Source organism: Rhopalosiphum padi, chromosome 4, assembly GCF_020882245.1.
Source record: "Rhopalosiphum padi isolate XX-2018 chromosome 4, ASM2088224v1, whole genome shotgun sequence".
NCBI lineage: Eukaryota > Metazoa > Arthropoda > Insecta > Hemiptera > Aphididae > Rhopalosiphum > Rhopalosiphum padi.
Genome location: NC_083600.1, coordinates 8067802 through 8095057, shown reverse-complemented (window position 1 = coordinate 8095057; position 27256 = coordinate 8067802). Strand labels below are relative to the sequence as shown.

At 26.7% G+C, this 27256-nt stretch overlaps 2 protein-coding genes across 4 annotated transcripts; both read left to right on the top strand.

Annotated features, from left to right (window-relative positions):
• Positions 1-757: 757 nt before the first annotated feature.
• On the top strand, positions 758-20197 carry LOC132929374 (inactive pancreatic lipase-related protein 1-like). Of its 2 annotated transcripts, XM_060994693.1 has the most exons (9): positions 780-917; positions 994-1079; positions 7575-7673; positions 8913-9183; positions 10274-10422; positions 11616-11796; positions 15563-15828; positions 17124-17292; positions 19492-20197. In XM_060994693.1, exons 3-9 carry the CDS (start codon positions 7610-7612, stop codon positions 19559-19561), a joined length of 1170 nt encoding a protein of 389 aa, XP_060850676.1. In that variant the 5' UTR covers positions 780-917; positions 994-1079; positions 7575-7609; the 3' UTR covers positions 19562-20197. The 2 variants fall into 2 exon arrangements, with proteins under 2 accessions (XP_060850675.1, XP_060850676.1); XM_060994692.1 differs by lacking the exon at positions 994-1079 and having other exon boundaries at positions 758-917.
• A 1170-nt stretch (positions 20198-21367) lies between these two features.
• Positions 21368-25904, top strand: LOC132929372 (ring canal kelch homolog). 2 transcript variants are annotated; one of them, XM_060994690.1, is made up of 11 exons: positions 21368-21840; positions 22596-22728; positions 22791-23028; positions 23472-23647; positions 23717-23813; positions 24302-24458; positions 24524-24630; positions 24694-24984; positions 25050-25190; positions 25258-25507; positions 25568-25904. In XM_060994690.1, exons 1-11 carry the CDS (start codon positions 21831-21833, stop codon positions 25750-25752), a joined length of 1785 nt encoding a protein of 594 aa, XP_060850673.1. In that variant the 5' UTR covers positions 21368-21830; the 3' UTR covers positions 25753-25904. The 2 variants fall into 2 exon arrangements, with proteins under 2 accessions (XP_060850673.1, XP_060850671.1); XM_060994688.1 differs by lacking the exon at positions 21368-21840 and having other exon boundaries at positions 22583-22728.
• Positions 25905-27256: the final 1352 nt, after the last annotated feature.

Genomic DNA, 27256 nt, shown 5'->3' with positions numbered 1-27256 from the left:
ATGTTAGTAAAATTAAATTTATCTTTTATGAGAACCGTCATGTGTTGAATAATTGAATCATTTTTATCACTTTAAAATATATTCAACGAAAAATATACTGATTGATTCCACGCTTGAAAAAAGTAAAGTATAATTAGATATGTGAAGATTAAAGTCCTTATAAATTTAGCAGAGATTAAAAGGTATCAATAATTAGTTTATAATAATCACCCGTATAAAAATTTTAATTTGTAATTATTATAGCTTTTACCTAATAGTTAAATTTTAATATTAAAAAAGTGAGTACGATGGAATCAGCTGATCAATAGAATCAAACAATCTGCACCAACGTGATCGAGCAGAACTCGGTCCGATTGCAACATTTATAATTTGTATTTATCAATTATTATTTGGGAATCATAAAACAATTGGCAAATCAGGATGGTGACCTCGGGCTTACGGGTGGACAAATAGGTAAAGAAGAAAAAGGACTAGAATAATCAATTTATATTTATTTATTTTTGACATCTTCATAATTTTTTATCAGCTATTATAATAATTTGTTATTTTAGAGGTTTTTGTGTGGCCATTTCTGTAGTGTATAGTTGTTATTATTATGGTTATCGTTGCGAGAAGACGGATGACGACCATGGACTATAATAATAATAATAATAATATTATTATTATTATTAAATGTAGGTACATATACCTACCTATATAATATATATTACGGGCAGAACCATACGATCGGACGAGACGGTAGGAAAATAAAATTTATAACACCGCTGCCGCCTCCGTTCACTTTCACTCAGACCGCGCGCGATTTCTGTTAACTACAGTCGTTCAGTTACCCGGTGGTCGCGTGCGCCTCAGCTGCTCTGCGGTGGTTACGACAAAAACATACGTTGCGCTTTACAAACAGTATCGGAAATTTGCACGTGAGTACCTATAACTATTCACTAGCCACACCGCTATTAAATTATTTCGTGATTGCTAACCAAAATACGTTTAAAGCGTCCGGTGAGTTGAGTCTACTCGATATATATGTACTCGACAATTGTCTCTCAACAAACGTTCGCCTGCACTACACGCAGATTCGAGTAAATATTATATCTATATTTTTACTTACGTAGGTGCACATCATACGGCATAACGGGCATAATTAATTTGGGCGAATGACCGAAATGTACCCGAGTTAAACGTCTGTTTCATTTGAACGAGAAATTAATCGATTTTTAGTGTGATATAAGTCGTTAATCTTTAACAAAATGTCAGTCAACTATTTTTATTCTTCCTCTGAGCAACGCGATACTACGATACAAAATATTTAGGTTCATTAGAACCAATTTTTTTTTTTTTTTAGACTTAATATTAGAGTAAATTATTGGGCTATTATCAAACTTAAAATTAAGAAAATGATTTCTGTTTGTATGTTATATTTGCAAGATTTTTACGTTAAATTTTAAATAATTTATAATATACCTAGTATAGAAGGTATATCAACACAATAATACCAATATTAATTACATCCAAGAAACATTTTTAACCATACCAGTTGAAAGTTGAAACTAACAGACTCTAAGTCTCTAAGAAATAAGAATGTGAAATATATTAGACATGTTAGATATTCATATAATTTCAACGAAATGGTATACATGTGATATGTAAATTTTTAGGAATTTCACCAGAATTAAAACAATCCATTATAACTTTGTAGTCACGAATATTCGATTATATTATATTCGAGCATAAATTCGAACTCTATACTAATAGCCAACGGTATAATTTCAAATATCACATTAAATATATCTAATTTATTAAGTATTGACCAATTTTTAAATATATATTTTTTCATAACTTTAATTTCCATAGTAATATTAAACTTCAAAGTATGTCGTACCCGCCTAAATTATTTCTGTCTATATTATATACTAGTATGACATTTTTTACGTTTAGAAGAGTTCATTTTACTTATTTATAATATAAGAGTGTATTGACTTATAGCCTATAGGCTATAATCAAATTTAAAGGTAAATATATCCAGAGCGCCGAATAGATTTTTTATATTTTATTGTTGAAACAAGCTATATAAGTATTTTAAAATTGTAAATACACTATTTTATGCGTTAATAAGATAAAGACAATATACGACGTTTTATAACGAAAACTAAATATATTTGTCAATTGTATTAATTTAATCATAAACCACAGTACCATCGTGTTTCGTTCTCGTGTATAAACATAGACGTGCGCATGTGGTGTATGAATGGTATTCAGCTGCACACCCTGCGAAACATTATACTTACTTTAAATATTTAATTTATTTCAAAATATTATTAGAATTATTAATTGCGAGAAAAATTATGGTGTAACCAAAAAAAATTTTTTTTATATGCCTATACTTATATAGTATAAACTGGTCATAACTCGATCGTTACTCTGTTAAGGCTGGATATAGGAAGTCAAAAAAAAAGTTACCCCTACAGAAATTATTAAGTACTAAGAAGAATCCTAGTAGTAAGAAAAATTCTGCGCACGCCTATGTTTATCTAGATTCGTTTCAAAAAGCTCCAATTCGAATTTTGAAATCATTTTATAACATTTTTTTTTTTTTGTATTGATCAATTAAAACATCAACGACAAAGGTATTAGCTTACAACTATAGCTATTACAATATTTAAAGTTTTACGATAAATATAGTTAGGTACAATGTTTACATATTATAAAAATTAATTATTTAATAAATTGTTAAATTTGATTATTCAGGTCCATTTTTTTTTAAGAAGATGATTATATATTGTTCAAATTTACTATGTTTAGACCTAAAGCTGCGTTAGGTTACCAATTGGTATTGTGGGCGTTGTGTTTAAAAGTGAATATAATGGCCAATTTTGTTTACATTTTTAAAGATCGTATCATGTAGCTGGTGTATATATAACATCGATAAAATGTCACAGAAAGTGTGACGTTTCAAAAATAAAATATCTACTTTGAATTATACTTGGAAAATATCATTTAAAGTATTTTAATTTAATGCTTTACACATAATTTTTATATATTATGTAAGGTTTTGGACTTGATGCACTAAAAATTATCAGAGTATGCAATTTGAATTACCAAAAAAAGTCTAAAATTAATAAGATGATGTTAGTATCATGCTGAAAGTAATGTATATCGATTTTGATATTCACGTTTTTTTTATCCATGGAACTTATGTACAAACTTAAAAAACTTCCAAAATATCTGTCATTTAGAGATTTTAACTATATTTAGTAATAGATATTTATTTATTCAGAGGTCAAATTTAATCTTATACTCGTATTAATCTATTATTATATTTAAATAAAATACGGTTCTACTGATTTTGAAAAAAATCCTTCGCACAATTTCGATGTAAAAGTGTTAATAATACTAATTAATAATATATTTATATATTTATGTAATTACAACACCGATTAAATCTCTCAGTTGAAATTACAACTATGTTTATATAGTTTATAGTACAATATTAGCGTATTAAATACGTAGATATCTTTAAAAACGTAAATTACATTAAAGTCGTATCTTCAAGATATTATACAAAACTGTTATACACGAAATACGATAACTTATGTTAAACTAAAATCATTAGTGTGTGGCGTCCTCTTAAGAATACATTATTTGATCAAAACTATTAAAACGGTCTTAGTGTTCTACCGCATATCAACATTTTTTTAAATGTCTTTGATACAGATTTATAATTATATTACATTATTGGCTTGTATATTGTCACTTTTATAACTTAAAATTGTTTATTATTTTTCTATATGTCGATAATTTTTAGAATACAAGGGTGCAATACTAGTATACATACTTTACCTATCTAAAATACCTTTTTTAATCTCACCCCATTTGTAAGCAGTTATCGAAATTCCAACTGCAAGTATAGTTATAGGAAATAATCGCGTATTATGTGTAGATTCCGAGTAGTGCGGATGGATAAATTTATTTAGTTTAGTTAAATATAGTAGGTATGACAATGAAATTGTTATACATTTGTGTCTTATTATATGAACATTATACAGAAGTACGGAAGTCTCAAACGAAAATCAGAATATTGTGGCATCCTTTTAGGAATCAATTTTTTATTCGAAATCATGAAAATAATCTTACCACCGGTTGAATTAATAAATTCACTCTTTGGTAACAGATATATAATTATATCACATTATTAGTTTATATTATATCGTCACTGCTATTACTTAAAATCGTAGATATATTACACATATGACAATAATATTTTAATAAACTTACACAATATGTATAATAACAATCTCACAGGATTTGTCATAATAAATTGAGATGAATGTTGATGAACACAAAAGTCTATTTTAACCGTGTCATGTGCTATTACAATAGATTAGTGATATGTTCATAGTATTATTACGATGATGGCGTTGTGTAATATACCAAATATAATAATATTACTATGCATAATATACTTCGTACATCTTCAAAATACCAAAATTTCACTTGCAGTGTTGAGATTGTAGTGCGAGAAATACACAGACTTAGTCTTCCGTAAAAACGAATTCATTATTTTAGTGAAATTACAAAATATAACTACAATGTATAGAGAACAATAGATAATGCGTTATTAAAGTGTAATATTACAATTTATAATAAACATAATATTATTAATATGTGATATAAAAAACCTTAACTTGATTTCAGCATTGATTTTCTTGGTTATTGTTTCTTTTTTTTATCTTAATAAAAATTTCAACTAATTTATGTCCGTAAAAATTAAATTTTAATTTTCCCCATCAATTTTGCCATTAGTTTAACACACTGTTTTTTATACATATCTAGGTATATAGTATAGTTATTATTATTATTTCTATGTATTACTTAATGCTGATATTAGGCATTATAATAATATTACTTATTTATTTAGCTAATTTATAAATCCAATTTATAACGTATATAATATTATATTATATTAGCTCTATTATTTTGATTGTTTTAAGGGTACCAACTCAAGCATAATATGTTTTGCACGTTTGAGTGATATTAACGGTGTAATTAAAGTATATGTTTTTTTTTAGTAATTGTTACATTAACCATTGTGTATAACAAATCGTAGATAAATAGCAGTTAAAAATTAATTTTTTTTTATATTTATTCTGTGGTTGACAGTATCAACCTATCTAAAAATATTATTCACTCCGTGTAAATCGTGTAACTGTAAGTATATATAATTATATTGCATGCACAAATATAAAAATTATTATTAAAAAACAAATTGGAGCAAAATGTATGCCAAGGTCTATATTTCTTGTGAATTGTTCTTAATTTGTTCGTTTATTCTGTTTAATAATTTATATCATTTGATATCAATATCAACAATTAATATCAGTCTGTACTGTATTAAAATATTATAATTTTATACACAAAAATAATATTTTTCTGTTGTAATATTTCAAATGGGTATATGTATATAATATTATAAACATGTTTTTAACGTAGACATTTTAATGAAACATATTACACCTTGTCAGATAAATGTACAGATTTCAATTTATTATTTGCAAAATTTGATCCGAAGAACAACTATTTTTTCATAGTATTATAGTAAAATTTAAAGTTTAATTACAAATCATTTCTATCCATTTTTTAAAATATTCTATAGTTTTTAATTCGGAATAATCGAGGTAAGAATATGCGGTGTGATTGTAACAAATCGTGTATTATGATATTATCTCACTAACAAATTTTAAACTTGAAAAATTAAATTCAACAATTTTCGTGATTTTTTTCTACGATTAACTTGACTAAATGTATACCCACAATTTATATTATTACTTGCTAGAGCTTTTACGAAATTCCGCATTTCCTGTCATTATACTAAATCCGAAGGTTGTAGTCTTTTTGTCGAACTACACAGTATTATCACGTCTTGAATACTTCACCCCGCGACTCTTATTATATGCTGCATTATTTACAAGGTCATTGGAGCTTTAAACACCCGTTGGCAATATTATATATACACAATGTCACTATCGTTCTATTGCGGTTAAACCGTATATAACTATTATATTTGATAGTACAGTAAAATTAGCTGAGTATGTACGATAATAAGTGTACTGTGTAGAGGTACCTATTTTATATAATAATATGTTTATTATTATTATTATTGCAAATTGACGCGCAGAGAACGCTCAGGTAGACGGATTGACTCGGGATTGATCTTCATCGTCCACAATGTGAATCGGCAATATTTTTCAGCAATCATCTCGAAATCGTAATGAAGAAACGTTAACGTAAAATAACTACAACCTTGACCCGGTTATACGGGTTTCTGGAGTTACATCACTACAGCAGGCCGGTTACCGCGGTATACCATCAGCTCATACCGGTTGGACAGGGGAACACTCGAGCACGGCCACAATATATGACGTGTGTGCGCTTATTGCTGCACATAAATATTGGTACCTATACCTATTACACGCGTGGCGCGGGCGATCGAGGGTTACAATTTCTTAGACTTTCCAAAAACAAACGAATTTGTCGCGACAAAAAGAGTACGCTACCTTGAACCCGACACTTAAATATGCGTATGTAACACGTTAAATAATATTACGGCGTCGTTTGTTTTATCAAATGCTCCTATGTACGTACATATATTCATAAATAATTATGATTTATTGTGAAGGTTGTGGTTAAACTGCACACACATGCACAGGTGATTAGGTCTTACGAGCTTATGCGCTTCGAATATGGACAATAAGCGCGTTGATATGACTTTTCTTTAACGGAGGACAATAGAAAAACGATTTAGAAATACCATATACTACCATCATAGATTTCAAAACGTTTCAAAAATTTGTTATGTACATGATTATAATAAAATTTGAACTACAATCAACCAACTAGTCAACTGTCATCGGCTTACGACCCTCAAATATATTTTGATTTAAACAAAGTTTTTGAAAGTTTTATTTTTTTTAATTTTTAAAGATTGACGGAAAATGTTATTGATACGAATTAGTCCATCATAATAATAAAATAAATATAATATAAATTTGTGTTTATGATATATTGATGTTACAAAATACGATCGCCAAGTGAGCTTATTCCTAAATGTATTTAGCCAAAATTCGACAATAATATTGTTCTATTGTTGTATATTTATTTTATGTACGCGTGCAAAAGTAGGTACGTTGCACTGTGTAGGAACTTACCTACAACACAAGTATATTAATTTACATTATTAAAAAAAATTGTATGTTGATTAAATCTTTTTGCAACCTGAATTTTAAGTAATATTTTTAATGATTCATATGAGCTTTCTAAAAATACGACCTCGACAATTAACGTTATTTTTTATGTACCGATTGGAATTGGGTAAATTGTCGTCATACACGTAAAAAAAAATTAATAATTGTCGACAACATATTAATACATGACGTGCCTACATGTATATAGTACAGAGTATAACGTTTTATCAGCTGCGCGCGCAGAAGAACCAAAATATATTATTTTGTAAATAATTTTTATTCGCGTATTATTTAATATGCAATCATTAATATTACATCGTCGTTTATATTTTCCAGAATGATCTGACACCAAGCATGAACATGAAAGAGCCATGGCCGGCTATACAATCAAGAGTTACCAAACATTACTATACCTGTTCACGTTCGTTGCAATCGGTACGTGCGCGCGGTCGTTCGGGTCGACCGCGGTGTTAATACTTTTAGTCATATATATAAATATATTAAAATACTAATTAGATTATTAAATATTATAATGATATATCATGTCATTGGATTTAGTCTGTGCAATGTCTATAGCTGTATAATGATTATGTATAACTACAGACTATTATGTCATTACGAGTGTTTGATATATTTTAGTTTTAGAATGGAATAAGATAGAGGGGATGGTCTCACGAATAAAAAATCAATAAAGCTCATCGCTTTTTAAATTTTGAAGAACAATGTTAACATTGGAAAAATTAGTTGTTATTCGGAGTGTTAAAATGTTGGACTACTTGTTACGGTCTCGATAAATTTATTCTTTACGAATCGCAGTGTTGATCGTCTATGGCGATACCGAGCTTTCGATTCGTGAAACAATAATATCGTGTTCTCGAGGCCTTGGATTGCTGTTGGCCGTCGGGTATAAGCGTGCTTACTGAGAAGACAGGGTGTGAAACTGCCCCTCCTTAGGGTTAAATTTTTTTTCCTCGAAATTTAATATAGTATACAAATTTCAAGTATTAAGCAATAATTTATCTTGAATCATGACTGATATTAAAAAATTATTTTTAAAAATACAATAATACTTGACTAAAAATATGCGCCTAGATGTATGGCCATGCGGTTAAGCGAACTAATAATTATTCGTATTTCGTAGTATTATCAATATTCAATACCATAAATAAAAAGACATTATTGCACTAAAGTATAAAATAATAATAATTTAAAAATAACTCAAATAAAAAGTAAATTGGTGTTTATATTGAAAACGAAAGAATTAAAATACCAATAATCGTATTTTATTCTTGATTTAAACTAAAAAAAATTATCATTATTATTATTATTTTTTATTATTTATATAACATATTATTTTTGATTTCATTTACTTGCTTTATCGGGTTCAATATTCAATGTCGCAAAACAAAATACATTGAATATGCACTAATGTAACAAATATATTATACTTTTAAACTTTTAAAGTAAAATAGTTTGAAATATGTAAGTACATAATATATATATATATGCGATATAAAAATGTTATTTTTGTATTGTAAAGGTTACGAAATATATTTCTACACTCAACTTTTACTATTAAAGAAGGCAAATGTGCAAATTCATATAACTTATAATTAATAAGTCCTAAATAAACATATGCGCGTAAATTAACGTCTTAACGTTTACACGTTTCAGGCGAAATACAGTGTCAGGGTAGAGATGCCACTGTAGCGAGACTACAGACGCCACTGCCAAGAGCGCGCGCCATACCTGTAGCATCTGCCAATGGAGGTACTGCGTCAAACGCTATTAGCCGACCGTCCAAACAGCAGCAGCAGGACGCCATCTCCAAACAAACCACGCCGACTCCACCGGTCTCTGTCAAAGAGCTCTTTAACTCTTCGTCGTGCGTTGAACCTCCGTTCACGTGCCCTCATCCGAGGATCCAGTTTTACTTGTACACCAGGTAGTGCCTATCTACATAATAATAATATAGAGATTGTAACAATGAAGAACATGATAAATGTAATTAACTAACAAAATATGTAGGAAAAAAAATAAAAATTATTGATGGACACAAAAGGTAGGTATATAACATACCGAGTACCTACCTAATAATTACATAATATTTAATTAGTTCTCTCTTGCTTTGTATATAATATGCACTATTTTTATATTCAAATCCGATGGATAACAGTTTTTTCTTTCGATATTTTCTATTTTTCTAATTCTCATAGAGCGTTATCAAAATATAACGATTATATTATTAATAATAACAAAATGTAATTATAAAATAATATCGTATTCTTTTGTTTTATAGCCAATATTCAATAAAACTATAATGAACTTTTTTTTTATCAATTTAATAGTAGATGATAAAATAAAAATTACCTAATAACCAATAACTAGACAGCATTTTATTACAAATGATTTACCCCCATGAGAGGTACCTATCCTCGTACAATAATTATTTTCAACTGATACAACAAAATTGAAAACTTTATCAATTTTGTGTATAAAATATTAAATTACGAAAGTACAATAATATATTGTTTAATTAATTAATAATGTCACCTGAAAATTAATTAGATATTTCTTAAAAAAAGAAGCCGCTGGTGGCTGGTAGATTAAATTTGAATTACACTTCTATTATAACGTCTGTTATTATCGTCGATCTGTCTATCACAGATTTCTTTTTAAAAAAATCATTTCATTTACCTTCATTAACTATTCAAAACATGTTTTAATTATGGGTCGTATATCATACTTTATTATGGAAGAAATCAGTTGTACCTATATTATACATTATATACCTCTCATTCTACACGTTTCCTGTATACTCATTTTAATCCACGAAATACCAAATAAATATTGTTTAAAAAATGTTTTAAGGATTTTAACTTGGGTTTTATTATGATAGTCGTAAGATGATGACTGTAATATATATAGCGCAGCCGCGTAGGACGTAGGTATTACAGTAATACTATACTTTCTCTCATTTAGTGGCTTTCGTTTACGCCGAAATAACCATAAATATTAACCACTTGTTATTTCAGGCTCACACAGAATAATCCCGACTTGCTGGACGTGACCGACCCGGAATCGCTGTATACGTCACATTTCAACCCCAAACATCCTGTTAAGATTATCATACACGGTTTCCAAGGTGGGCGAAACTTGTCACCGAGTACAGATCTCCGGAACGGTAAGTACATTACTACAATGCAGATGTTATAAATTATCCGACAATATTATATCATATTCAATTGATGATTAAAATTACTAAAGAGATAACATATTTAAATCGATACATTTTAATAAATAATTTACATCTGTTGAATTTGTCAATACTGTTTATTATGAATTGAGATATTAATGCTAAAAATTAAATTTTAATCGATTCGACTATGAATACGAAAACTAATTAGTGAAATTAATTATAATATTTTCTATGATTCATTTTTTTTTTTTTTGCTTTATTTTTAACAACTAATAAACTATACAACTATATTGAGAAATTCAATGAATGTATACATTTAATGAAATTTATAAATTTAAAACTAAGATATATAGAGTAATTCAACTAAGTTATTCTTATTTTCCTCATGTAATTCATTTGTTTAAATTTCTATTTTTGGAATTTTTAGGTATACTTATAAGAATCATATTCTAAAATAATTATATTCATTTTCTATTCAATGGATTAACCTGTGTTAATAAAAACATGTTTATTTATTAAAATCTCCCTTCGTTTACTGTACCTATATTGTTAATCAAATTATTATTATTTAAATTTTTAATGAATCTAAATCGAAATTCGAACGTTGATTATTAAACTTTATGTAGGTATTAACAAAACCATCCAGTATAATAAATTAAAACGTATGATAGCGGTTATAACTTTTTTTGAATTATTATAATTCATATTATTATAATAATAATTAATAAATAAGCATTTTATATTTGTAAAAATTGTTTAAGTATAATAATTAATACTATATAATGGTTATTACGTCTATTTTATACTTGAAGTAAAACCATTATTATAAACTATTATTCTTAGTTCAATAATTAACTGAGAACTAATCTAACAATTTGATTTAGATGTATTAGTATTTTTTAAAAATCAGCTGCCTAACAATTTACAATAAAAAAAATGGTATTTCTCATTTGAACAATTGTTTTCACCGTATCACAAAAATCAGAACATTAATATATTTAACATATACTATCAAATTATAAAAGTAGAGTGAGCATAATATGCTTCATGGGTATAACACCGAAAAATTTTTATACACATTTTAATGATATGTTGATCACATCACGTGCACCCTCATCGCGTGTATTATTCGTTGCTTATTTGTTTTTTTAACATTTTTATATTTATATGTGCTGTAGCTTATTTCACTCGGGGAAACTACAATATAATCATAGTGGACTATTCAAGTTTGGCGCAAATACCTTGTCTGAACCAAGTAGAATGGGCACCAAGATTCTGTGGCATGTGCATTGCTCAACTAGCTAACTACTTAGCCGACCATCCTCGAGGAGTTCCACCTGACAAGCTACACATGATGGGGTAACATTTGTCATAACTTATATAGTCATACAGAGTGTGAATCATCAACCAAGTTTTACCGTTTTTTCTGTATTGTCACGGCTATACGTAGAAAAACGCGGTGAATTTAGGACAATCGGTCTCCGCAAGTAAACACCGTATGTGGACAATTATTGGCCCCATCCTAATTTTATAACCAATCAAAATTCGTATATCTTATCTTATCCTATTTAAAAATTTATCTCAACTGTTAAGTTAAATACATTGTGTCTGTTGCCGAAACTATATATGCAATAACTTAATTTACATTTTTTTTAAATGTATTATTTTGTAAATTTTTTTTTTTATTATGTGTATGACAAAGAAAAAAATTGGCTGGTAACCAGTTGTCCACATACCTATACTATGTTATTTCGTGGAGACTAATTGTACGTTTACCAAACACGGTGATAGCCTTGCGCCCTGTATCAGTGGCGATTTTATAGAGAGAAGAGAGAGGAAATTAGTGAGTCACCCCCTCCCTTGACCAGTGTAAATATGTAAATACGTTGAATACGTTAATGTCGTTAACTCTAATGCCTTGTTATCATGGTCATCTACAAATCATAAAACCTTTATTATTATAAATAAAAATTATTGCATATATTATATTACTATATTAGATAATATAAAGGTATGGTATGTATAATATAGGTAACAAGGTAACAGGTAACACGTCATAAAATCATACTTCTCGTGTACATATCAATAGAAAATTAAGAGAAAAGTGTATGTATTTTCGCCCCACAATCTCAGTGTCTGCATATTTTTTTGTCGCTCAAACGAAAATAATTATTGGAATGTGTGCGAATAAAAGTGGTATAAAAAAGGAAACAAGTCAAACTATTCAATCTTACTAAAAATATACCGTATACTTTTAGTTTATTACACTCAATATTGTACTATAATTTATAATTGTCGCATGAATTTAATTATACTTATTAGGACTAATAATACTTGAGTCATACACTCATACTAATTAAAAACAGCACTTTTTTTAAAAAATAAAGTATTTTTGCTATATTGTTATCATTTTTGAACTTCTTACTTTTTTAAATAATATGTGACAATTTTGGTAAGTACATTTTTAATTTATATTTTAATATAGAATATTTTTCTGAGTATTTTAAAAATGTAATATGGAAAGAACAGATAATTAGTTATAAACATATAAAAATGTTTAATGTTTACGGAGTACTAATTATAACTAATTAAAAATGCGTTAAAAATTGCAAGAAATATTCAGCACTGGAGTGGGGAAATAAAAATATATGTTGTCATTAAAAAAAATAAAACTAATAAATCATAACGATAAAAAAGTGAAAATAAAAGTTTTCTTCAAAACTGTTATTTTTAATACTTACAAATTATGTAAAATAATAGCTATAGAAATAATGAATGACTTATGTTATATCATATTATGTACCTATGGTTTGTTTAATTTTATACAGCTAATTTAAGATGCGAAATAATACAACATTTGTTTTTAATTTAATTGTAAAAACTACGTCAAATATCATATGTTAACAAGATAATAGTAGAAATATTGTCAAAATCCACAGTTATTCCCTTTCACCAGAAGGTATACTATGTAAAATATAGTGTTGTGTTTAAAAACCAGAACAGATTTAAAAATGCGATTGCTCCTGTTGTTGTATTTCTATAAAATAAAAATAAAAAAATATATTTTTAAATCAAATTGGCATACATCGAACCATAACAAATTATTAAATCAGAATGTATAAATGTATAAATCTTCAAAGTGCACTTTGTTTAAATATATATACACCTAATCAGTCGTAAACTGTTCTTAGTTTCTTAGAAATTGAATATTTTACATAAAGATGTGTGTAATAACTAATAACATTATTAATTTTGAAACAGCAAACCATAATAGTATTTCTATTTTGTACAATGGTGTTAAACATTTTTTACAAAATTTACGTAATAATAAAATTGATCAAATTTTGGATTTGATATGCACGTTTGTTTTCATGACAGTGACGTAGCCAGGATTTTTTTCGTGGGGGGGCTTAATTTTTGATGGCCAATTATGACAACCAATTAAGTTAGCTCTGTATTTCTGATAATATAATTAATATAATTAAACATATTATCAAATTAAGTGTGATAAAAGTGGCGTTACTTTATCATCACAAACGGTAATTAAATTAATAAAAATTATTGTCGACTGACATTTTGGGGGTCTTGAGCCCGGAAGTCCCACCCCCTGGCTACGGCACTGTGTCACGAATTTATTTATGTTGATCTGGTTTTGAATGCTTTTTTTTATTCTTCCTATATATCTTATAAATTATAATCAATAAATGGAAATCCATCAATATTTTGTCCCTGATAATTACTATAGTAAATAATAATAAACATAACGATAGGTATTTTTGTTAAATCAATTTCCTGTCGAGCCATATTATTCTTTACAAATCTAGTTATTACACAAACCCATTGTCATGTAATGACAATATATAATGACTATAATTATATTTAGGCAATGTATATATAGTAACACAATATTCTTTTAATTATTATTTAAGCACTGTTAAAGCCTAAAAGCTATTTTCAAATTAGATAAAACTTTCAAAGATCACAATGTCTGTAAGCGTACCTATAATACTACAGCAGATACATACATATTTTAGATTCCAATAAATTAAGTGGGTAGGCAATTCAGCTGGCGATGTCGTATAAAGCTTTGTTTTAGGTGTATTTTTACACTTGTCTACAACATGCTATGCTGCGATTTATTTCGAAATAAACAATTATTATTATTACACGTTTATCCCATATGAAAACAGGTTTCATATAAAGAATCTCAGTCAAATTATTTTAAAGTATGTATTAGTAATACAGTATTGCTAATAGAAACGCGACCTTTCTCTAGATTCGGTTTTAGTAATTATAAGGCATTAATCTATTACATTCAATACATAACTTACTATAATATTATTATTTATTTATAATACAATAAATGTATTATATAAATACAATAAGATGTAAGAACATTTCATACGATGACGCGTGTCGTGAACGGATTTAATTGTAATCTTAAACCCGAGAATTTCACAAATAATATTAATACAGAATGAATCAGAAGTTACAATCAACAATCATACTAATATAATTTTTTTAGGGGCTCAAAGGGTCTAATTGAGAAATTTGTTTCCATTACACTTTTTTTTTATTTACATACATCTAAATATAATAATACACAATATTATAAATTATTATTTATTATTTAGTAAAATTAAAATTTTTAATTAATAAAGTACTTCACTGCATGAAGGGTAGGGTGATTATTTTAAAGGTAAAAATTGATTTTCTCGAAAAGTTTAAAATGTTTCGTTTCTGCAATAATTATTAATTTAAAATCATTATTTTTTTTAAATTTTAAATTTAATATCATAGGCTTAACGAACATATAGGCCAACATTGTATTGTGTATAGGTATATTATAGTATACTTATATAATGTTTTTTCAAACAATATTGTTATTTTGTAATGATAAAAAATAATGTAAAAACATTCTTACATTTCGAAACAATGAGTGTTTATTATAAAAGTTTCACGAGACTGTACAAAATAAAACCGAAATTTAAAACAATAAAAACTATTAATACGTGCTTATTTGAGACGACGATTAAAATTATTACTAAAGATAAGGTTAGGTTAGGTGAATGATATTTTATAAAATATTTAAATACGTTCATGTCATATATTATATGCAACGTAGGTACAGCGTAGGAGCTCACATCGCAGGCCTGGCGTCCAATTTTATCAACTCAGGAAAAATTGGCCGGATCACCGGCTTAGACCCGACGATCATATTCTACATGAGCAACAATCGATCCAGGGATCTCGATCCCACAGACGCACATTTCGTCGATATCATTCACACAGCGGCAGGCATCCTAGGCCAGTGGGGCCCCAGCGGACACGCCGATTTCTACGTAAACGGCGGTACTTCACAGCCCGGCTGCGCCAGCGATAGTATCATACGTGAGTACAAATATGTACAGTACCTATATGTTAAAACTTTAAAAGCACAACGAGTTTATTAAAAGTATAATGTGTCTTAGTCCCAATCTTGTTAAATGGTCGAATGCTTGTATTTAAATACTTTTTTGGTATTTCAAATATTTTTAAAATACGTTTGGGTTTGGCAAAATTATTTTAAATATTTTTTAATCGTTTATTTACGAAATTATACTTAATACTTTTTTTTCGTTTTACCGTATTATTCCAATTGCCAATAATTTCATATTTTACTATTTTAAATTGTATTTCTAAAATAATATCTATACATATTTCATAATGTTTCTATTAATTTATAACAAGATTTTATCAAATAAGCTGATATATTGGCTCCAAATCTAAAATTGTATGTACCTATAATTTAAAATTCCAATAAGTTATTTCTCAGTTATTACAATATTACATTAAACATTTTCTGAAACTCCGATGATAGACTCTAATAAAAGTAATTTTTGCTATAATTAGTTCTATATATTGAACATAGTGAACATACCTCAACTTTTAAAACTAGTCCTCGACTAGTAGTAATAAATTGACTGTCTAGCCTTGTCGAAGCGGATACAATTTTCAAGTAACTTAATAACTTATTGATCGTTGTCGTCCTTCTCCGACGTTTCCGCTATGCATAATATTAAACTATACTCACTTGTCCAACACATAGTTATTAATTATTACTTTAGTGCTCATTTAATTAATAATTATTGAAATTCATCGAAATAATAATCGAATAATTATTCACGTGGATGTTATGTTAAATATTGATTTTATAATGACTCAAATCCATAAAGTCAATCGATACAGTTTTAATTTGAAGTAAAATTCAATATATCACAATATACCTACTATACTATTACTAATTACTATACTTGGAATTTATATCTAATCGAATAAAAACCTAATAATTGTTATTATAATCATTAAACATAGTATATATTTATTATTTATTACTAAACACGTTTATTTCCTGTTTATGATTTAATTAAAAATATTTATTTTTTAATTTTTAAAATTACACTGCAGTTTAACGACCATAGTCCTTAATAATAATTAATAACTAATATGTAAATGATATGAAACGCTTGATTGAATCATTAATAATTGGTCTTTATTATGGTCCTATTTACAATTGTTACGATGTGGTGCATAATGTGCATATTATACTCTTTTACATAAAATGAAAATTATTACAAAAATTATTTTTTTACATAATAATGTATTATTATGCGTATACTGCTAATAAAGAGTTGTGCGTTTTACAGAGACGCTATCGTGTGACCACACCAAAGTTACGCCGTACTTCATCGAATCGATCAATTCTAACATTGGATTCTGGTCAATACCGTGTGCTAACCGGTTTTATTTCAATTTGGGTCTTTGCAATCCGCCGGAGTCTGAGTACGTTTTGATGGGCGAACACGTGACACACAAGTAAGCTGGTTTTAAAACAAATTTTAAAAGTAAAACACTCGCGTTTTTTCAAAAATTGTAATAACGCTTTTGACCTAGCTCGCTAACTATACAAAACTACATTTTTTAAATAAAAAATATTATATTTATTATTTTTACCGTTAACAGTTTTCATTTTTTTTAAGAGCAGCATAGATTTTTAATGTCATAACTTGTGTCGTTCCTTGTGCCTAGGAATTTTCGATGCGGAGGGATGTATGTTATAAGTTATAAGAAAAGGCTAGATTTAATTACATTAAAAACACACAAAAATTGTATAATTATATCAAAAAATACATAATAATAGCATAATAAATTGCACTGTAAAAATGCAAAAATCTTATAAAAAAACTTTAAATTCTTAATTATAATTAAATTAATAAAAAAAAAATAGATGAATACATTACTTTTTTGGATTAAAATTGATAATTAAATATATTTCCAAATTATTTTTCATCAAAATTAAATCTTTTAATCACTTAAAATATGTTTGTACAAAGAAAAAATACGTTCTACTTCTACACTAGTTATTGATGTATGTTTAAAAAAATTCAATAAGTTAAGCGTTATATCTAAATAAACATTTGCTTTACCTGACATGACTTCATAGTAAGATTTAATAGTTTTATATCCATTATTATTTTTAATTATATACCTACATTAATTTATCTTTAGTTTTTTTTCCATTTAGACCAAGAATATTTGTTAAAATAACATCAATTTTTCTAAACATATTCATACTTTTAAATAGCTCACTATTCGATTCTTGCAAGTTTCTAAGATTAATATGGATAACTCAGATAAGTGTAATTGTATGAATGCTATTATTTAAGCTGTTTCCACTAATGGGGATTAACATTGTCTTTTAAATTTTTAATCACAATTAAACAATTTTCAAAATTATTTTCATGGAAAAATGCAGCATTTAATCATATTTTCCCTTTTCCACCTTGTAATAATAGGTTCGGGAAGTAAAGGTATACCCAGCATTTAATCATAGTACTTTTAGGAAAGTTTTTTTTCCAAAAATAAACAAAATAAGTTACACATTATGTATTTAGATTTTATAAATAAAATTAATTACCATTGCTAAATAATCTATTTATGTAATACTAAATTAGTTTAGTTAAGTATTTTGTAGATTAAAACACATAGGACAGAATTTAAAAAAAAAACCAAAAAAATGTGGGAAATTATAAAAAAATGCATATAAAATTAAATAGACAGAGAATGAGAAAACATAAAGTAATAAGTATATATTATGGACTATATATTTGATCAGATTTAATTTATCTTAGATGCAAAAAAAGTTGCAATATCAATTAAATCCTATCTTTAGTTATAAATAATAATACATTTAAATTAATTTATTATGGTAATCCAAACACAAATAAGGAGCTTTATGAGTTTATGACTTATGGGTCAATAATTTATAAGTAATAACTTATTACTAATAATCAAAAATCATGACTTTATAACAACTCTAATATCTAATAATGTGTTTTCTGAAAGTCAGCAAAAAAAAATTCAATGCGGGGGTATAAGTATATAACACCTAACCTCCCCCCTGGACACCACTGCAGATCATAGGTGTTCCAAAGCAAAACAATTTTTTGGGGAATTTCAATCGGTTACCTACAGTTAATTAATAATATAGACATATGGTCCTTTGCTCTATACTCTATAGAATACTTTTAAAATTATAACTTATACAATTTATAAATTTTTAACTAATTAGCTATTATTTTGAAATTCTCAAAATTAAAAAATTTTGCTTTAGAATGTGAAGTTTTAAATATAATTATTGTAAATCTAAAAATTAAAAACCTTGATACAATGACAATGAACAAAAATATTAAGAACTAACAAATAACATTTCCAAAAATGTTATTCTGCTCAATTGTGAAATTATGAAGAAAAATATTTCCAAAAACGCTAATACTTTTCAATAAAATGAGTTTTTATCTTTAAAATAATTACCTTTTATATGAGGTTAGTCATCTTATATATACACTTACACTCAAACATGCAGTTATTTTAGACAATACGTCACAGCGAACGACCAATTTTTATTTTTACAACCCTATTCTTTTGTACAAATATTTTTATTTCACATATTATACTTATTAACTTTTTCCATTCACATATTTTCAATATTAATGTTCTTTTTTTTGTTCACAGAGCCCGTGGTATTTATTACTTGCACACGAACGCGAAAAAACCTTACGCCAAAGGCTTCCCCAAAAAGTGATCGTCGACAAACTGCAGCACGGACCGCAGCACCCGACAATACACAATACTCATACAAACAAAAAAAAGAAAAGGCCTAGTCAAACAATATTTTATTATTATGGTTTTTTTGCGATATGGACTGATACCATCATCGGATACTTTTAATGATAATTATATCGTATTGTATTGCACGTGTGCGAAAACCTAATGTGTATATATTGCTTCTGTATATTTTTTACGCGGACGGTGAATGTTTCAAGATTATTGTGATCATAGATTATTGTATAGTCAGGTATATAGTTGTAGTAGGTACAATTAATTCGTATAAGTACATGTGATATGTGCGTCTACTTTAGTAACGGTAAAATGAAAACGCTTTATATACATATGTATATCTGGAACGACACGTGTAGACGATAAATTGCAAAAAATAATAATGCCAATTTAGTTTAAAATAATATTAGTAAAAATTAGTTTTGTGGTGATTAAAATATGAAAATTATTATTACATGATGTATAGTCCCAAAAATATATTGTGTCGCAGTAGTATGAAATTTCCTATAATGACATCACAATCGTATTGTATTTTATTGCCATATAATATTATTATTACAATTATTATTGAAAATAAAATGTTTATTGTAACGAGTCGTAAGTTGTAACCATTTTTGTTTTGTCTACACCTAATTTGATATTATAATATATCTGCATGCTTGTGTATTGTGTTTATATTATGTGATCAATAATCGCACAGGTAAATATTTTATCGTTACACACTTGTCACTTACACTTAATAGTTAGATGACTATTTGACTATTGTGCACTGAGAACAAACTGATCCAAAAATAATGAAAAAATAGATTAATTTTAATAAAACTAAAATTGTATTCCTACAAGTTGCTGTTGATATATATATAGTATCGTCTTGTAAAATGTTTACACACAAATTAAAAAATCCAAAAAGTCGAACTTGTTTTGACTAATTAAATTTTATATTTAATTCAAGTATAGGTAGTTATTTATTTTTATTATTAACACATATAAGATATAAGTATATACCACTAAAATCACGATTCCAGATTTTAGAGTTAGGTACCTATATTGGGTAATATCTAGTAACGTTACGTTTAGTTACTTTTTCGAGTAACGAGTAACGTTATAAAGGTAACTTCTTTTTTTATTTATTAAAGTACCTCAAGTACCTAATGCAAGAGTAGGTATCTAGTTGTCCTAGGCAGGGCCCCCACAAGGGGAGCTGATGAACCTTGAGTACAGAGGCCTGGCTATTTTAAGGGCATGTGGGCCCATTGAAATTTATTTGTAATTTTTATAAAGTTTTATAAAGGGCCCGGACAAACTTTAGTACAGGGGCCCGATATTGTATGTAGGGACCCTGGTTCAAGGTATATATTAATTAGTTAAGTTTTACATTATCATAAATCATTTAACATAAAAAAAAAAAAAAATTATGAATGTTTTTCGTTTAACTATACAGTTAAATATTTTTTCAAGAATACCAAATATTTATTTTTATGCGATAAAAGTTGTTTATGGTCTATTATTATATTTTAAATAATAGTCAATAGGAAGATTTGTTTAATACCTATTGTCTTATCATTTTGATATAATTTTTCAATATTTTGATTTTTGATTCATAAATATAAAAAACACAAGTTATTTTAATTTTTAAGATTTATTATTTATATAAGTAGTTTATAATCTAAATCGGTTGTTTTATCTTTTATCACAGAATAGGTTTCATTATGAAATGAACATTGATCGATTTGATCATATTATTAAATTGTTTTTAATTATACCTATTGTTATAATTTAACTGTTATGATTTTATATTTTTATCATAATGACATGCCTAGTACCTATATTAGTATGCAAGGTTCATGTTTGTAGTCAGTACAGCTACATCTTATTTTGGTAATTGTCTAGTCTTATGTTTGTAATTTTTATTCAAAGACCACAGTAAAATATTTTGGTCTCTAATGTTCTTAATATAATTAATAACCTATACAATTTAAAATTATACAACATAAATATCAACAAATCACCTATAACAGTGTACCTACTAAATATTTTTAATATTTTCTCAGTATAGTGTGTAACATAATATTATAATATTAAATAGTGTACACTACATACCTAGGTATACGGTCTGCAAGTCAATACATCAATCAAACCTGTGCTCGAAGAACTGTCCTTATTAGTCATTGTGAATCAATATTCAATGGTATTTTATTATTAAAATTGTGTTCTGAGTTATTGAATTATATCGAATGAATATAGGTAAGTCTTAATTTTTAACATTTTAGGTACCTACCTATATCAATTGGAACTATTAATATCACTAATTTAAAGTAAACTACCTACCTACATTAAATCTGTATGAAAATACATATAGATTGAATTCATTTTTACCTAGTATGTACTTTATTTACATTACATAATATGCCACCATATAATATGCAATGTGATTGTAATATTATTATCCAAAAATTGTTGTAATTATTATAGGTAAATTCTTGAACATTGTTTGGTGTTTATGTATAAATTGCATAAATAACTAAAATTTTTAAACAATTGATTAGAGTCACAACATTCTAGCCTAATTCTTATAATAGTCGAGACATTGACTTAAAGTAATCAAATAGATACTAATATTATGTTAATCACAAAAAAATATTAGTATATACAAATAGAATGTATACTAATTAGAATAGTACTAAAGTACCATGTTTTATATAAAACATTATTTTACTAAAAATAACTTATTTTATGATTTATGTGCAACTTTTAGTTCAAATTTGTATTTTTTGAATCGTTGATAATTAATTTGATGTTACCCAAGCTTATATTCAAGAATTTGTAAATTGTAATGATAAATTAATAAGACCATCTGCATGCATTATGCTGTTTGATTATAATTGAAAATGCAAGTAAATTATCAATTGCTCATTGTTTATTTAAAGTTACTATAAATAAATATGTAAAAAGTATACACCATTTTTATGATATTTTAAAACATTTTATGTTCATAAAAGAGATGGATGCACAGACTTTATTATGTGAACATAATAAAAAGCTAGTTACAAAATCCAATGGATGTGAACCAACAAACTATAGAAATAAATCTCACATGGTTAATGTATTTAAACTCTTTCAATCTCTACGCAAGTATGTTGTGAGAAATATTTAATGCTAACAAAATAAATATTTGTAATACATTTTTGTTTTAGAAATGAAGTTTTATGTGAAATAAAATTACAAACGAGTGATGGTAAAGTAGTAGTTGGACATAAAATTGTTTTAGTTTCTGCAAGTCCATATTTTCATTCAATTTTTACTAGCTTAGTCAGCTTAGATGAATACAATAAATATATTGCCAATATAAAAGAGTTAGATTCCACAGCTTTACAACTTATGGTAGATTATATTTATACTGGAGAAATCAATATCACCGAACAAAATGTACAGGTATATATTATAAATATTTGATTTATTATTTACTTGAACACCAATTGGCAATTATACAAATGCAGTAATGTATCTGCATAACATAGAATTTTTCCATTACTATTTTATATTCAAGTATAATTATCAGGAGTTAAATGACAAATAATATTATCCATTAATATTACTTAAGTTGATTAAAAATAATAACCAAAAATTTGTTTTAAATTTTAACAATATCAATGTAAATGAAGTTTGATTTACTATTTATCATAATTTTTAAAGCATTTACATATTAGACCATTTTTTTTAAATATTTAAAAATATTTAATACTTATACCTATATAATTCCAACAATAGGCAAATAAAAAAATATTCTCAAATCATATAGAACTTTGATAAATTACTGCACTCGGTTATAAAATTCTATTGAAATTATTTAATTATATTTTTGTTGATATTTCAAGGATTTGTTACCAGCTTCAAATCTCTTACAGTTAGAGTTTGTAAAAGATGCAAGTGTCGAATTTTTACAAAAACAACTAAATCCAGCGAATTGCCTTGGTATCAGATCACTTGCTGATTTACATAACTGTATGGAGTTGTTGTCAAGTTCTGAAGCATATATTAAAAAACAGTTTTTGTAAGATATATTTGATTTAATTTTCTAATTATGTCAGTAAATTGTATAAATTTTTATTATTATTTTCAGAGAAGTGGTTAAATATGACGAGTTTCTATCTTTATCATCTGAAGAAGTGATTAAGCTAATTTCTTGTAATTGCCTTGTTATTCCATTTGAAGAAAAAGTAATGTATCTAGAACTAATATTGTTGTTAGGAAATCAATTTACTTATTTTTAGATATGTTATATAAACCTATATAGTTTTAAAAAAAATGTTGAATCACATTTCACACTAATTAAATTATATGTCTCTAAATGTTATATATACATGTTGACAATAATTATTTTTATATTTTTACAATACATTAATAGTTTTTGATAGCTGATTAAATTTGAAATAGAAATGAACAGTTGTATAACATTAAGGGTACATTGCTACTGTCACATACATGATTATGTTAATTTATAAAATTTTTAATAAATAATAATATTGATTTTAATTTTCTACCTTTCAAAACTTTTTTTAAATTTTGAGCCAAAGTATAAAATATTATTGATAGGTGGTATAGTAAAATAATTATGTAAATCTAGGCAAAAGAATTTGAGCCACTGATTATACATAACTACTTTTTGTTTTATTTTAATTTGATTGTACCTATTTATTTGTTTTAGGTATTTGAATGTGTTATTAATTGGGTAAAACATGAATTAGATTGTAGGTATAATAGCTTACCTAGATTAATTGAACATGTACGTTTGCCTCTAATATCCTTAGAATACATAACAAAAGAAGTTGTTGAGGAACCTCTTCTTAAAAATAGTCCTGAATGTATGTATTTTATAAATATTCCTTGTTTTAAATTTAATCTCATAATTCAATTGTAATATTTTTAGGTAAAAATTATGTAAATGAAGCTTTACATTTTCATAAACTTAAGACACAACAGGTTATTACTATTCCACAAACAATTCGTAGTACACCTAGAGTGTTTGGACATAAAGTATGATTCTGTTTTCATTATATTATTTTTGCAATAATTACTTTATCCGTTTAATTCCATCAGGTTATTTTAGTGTTATGTTTTTCATTAACAATGAAAAAGTATTGCTTAAACTGGTATGACCCAGTAACCAAAGAATGGCAAATTCCAATTAAAATTAATAAAAGGTATTCTCCGTGTGCTCTTGCCTTATTAAAAGAACATTTTGTGATTATATTGGGTGATGAATGTGGATCAAAATCTGTTGAAATGCTTGATTTATCTTCAAACTCATACTGTTGGGTATCAATGGTTGACATGTTAGTCAGTCGAGAATCTTTAGGAGTTGGCGTTGTTGACAATTGTTTATATGCTGTATATTACTTATTTTTATTATTATAGTCTATAAATAGTTATTTATATATTATATTAATTGTTAGATTGGTGGATCTGATGATGTCAATATTTTAAAAAGTGCAGAAGTTTTTGATGTCAATATTCAAGAATGGAAAATGATATCTAGTATGTCTACTATGAGAAGTGACATGGGTGTTGGAGTAATCGATAATCTTTTATATGTGGTTAATAATTATTTATTTAATTTTAAACTTTTTGTATTATATTGCATAATATAATTAAATTGTATAGGTAGGTGGTTATGATGGTTCATTGGCTTTGAAATCTGTTGAATGTTATGATCCCAGTACTGACACATGGACAACAATTCCGGAAATGTCTGTACGCCGCTTTGGTCCTGGGGTAGGAGTCTTAAATGATGAATTGTATGTTATTGGTGGTCATAATGGAAAAAAGTATCAAAAAAGTATCGAGACTTATCAACCAAGTACTGGTGTTTGGTCTTTTATTGCTGATATGCACTCATATCGATTCAATCCTGGTAATAATAGATATTATTTCTTTTATATAATATTCGCTTCAGATTACATTTTTTATATAGGAGTATTCACATTAAATGGTTTATTGTATGTTTTGGGTGGAAGTCACGAATTTACTTATTTGGATTCTTTAGAAATATACAACCCAAAAAGTAATACTTGGTCCATTGAAACATTATCAAAAGGTGCTGGTGAAATTTTCAATGGAATTGTTATTAATAGACAACCACTTTTTAGTACTAAGTAGCAAATACAATGTATATTATACATTATGGTCTCATTCTTGGTATATACATATTATATTGTAATAGAATATTAAATACATATTCATGTAAATTTAAGCTAAACATTTATTGTGATTTTCTGATTGTTTGATTAAAATATTATTATACAATTTAAAATGACTGATTGTATTTGAATCAAATAAAATACTATAATGCCATATTATGTAATAACTCATGTAACCTAAATATTTAATTTTTCATTCCTATAACCTTTTCCATTGATAAAATAAAATAAAATCTATTTTGTTAAGTTAAAATTATGTTCCATAATGATGTATTTTTACATAGTGTAGGTACACTCCACAACAAAATAGGTTTTTGAATAATAATACCCAAAACAAAGTTTTAAGAACGATAACAAACGCTCCTTGGTTCGTAAGGAACTCAAGTATACACAAAGACTTCAAAATTCCAACTCTTCAAGATCACATCAAGTTCTTGGCTGTGAACTTCTTCGAATCCTACCACAAGTCAACAGGCTCAATGCACTACCACATCAACACCAGACCACCTTCACAACGTCGCCCGCATGACCTAATTCCTCAAGAAATATTCTAACTATTGTTATCATCTAACTAAAAATTGTAATAATTTAATGACCGCACTTAACACGCCAAAATGTGTTAATTATCCTACATCTCTAGGTATAGATAGCGAAAGCTAGGAGTACCTTATTGTAAATAAAACAAACAAAAAAGAATAATAATACCTACTATTTATTTTATTCACTCAAAAAGTCTATTATAAATTTTGATTATTAATTTGTTATTGATTAATAATTACCTACAGTATTTGAGTATTTATAAGAATTTATAATCATGTGAATAACATGACAATTTAATGAAAAAATTTTATAATACTATATAATTTAATAATTTTAGACTATGATTATCATTTTTTTTTTATAATTTCTATTTACTCATGCAATAACCAATAGGTAGATCGTAGACACTGGGACTGGGGAGAGCACAAGTGACGACCGACGCGTCTTTTATCGAACTCCGATTGGTCAAGTGCTCAGTGGCCAATGCTCATGTGTTCGACAAAAGTAACGCTTCAGCTGAAGACTCAGAAGACTGAACGCAATAACATGTTTATCGTGCTATCATTATTTTAATAAGTATCTATTTTAAGTCAAAATTTTGACAAAAATCACTAAAAATTGCAATGTTCCGCAATTGAAAGTTTTATAAAATATTTTATAGCTAAGGCTTGAAAATTGTAAATAAAGTTTCTAATCAGTAATAAGTATTTAAAACTGAAACCAAAATAACTAAAAAATATACAAGTATATTTTATTTATAGACGGACTTACATATTTAAGCTATAAATAACGGACATAATTATTTTGTTATAATTCAGATCATTTTCGTGGGGCACATTAAATTTTTACGTGCGTATATTATTATATTTAATACACACAATGTTTTCATACACGATTTTTTCGGAAAAAAATCAATTAAACTT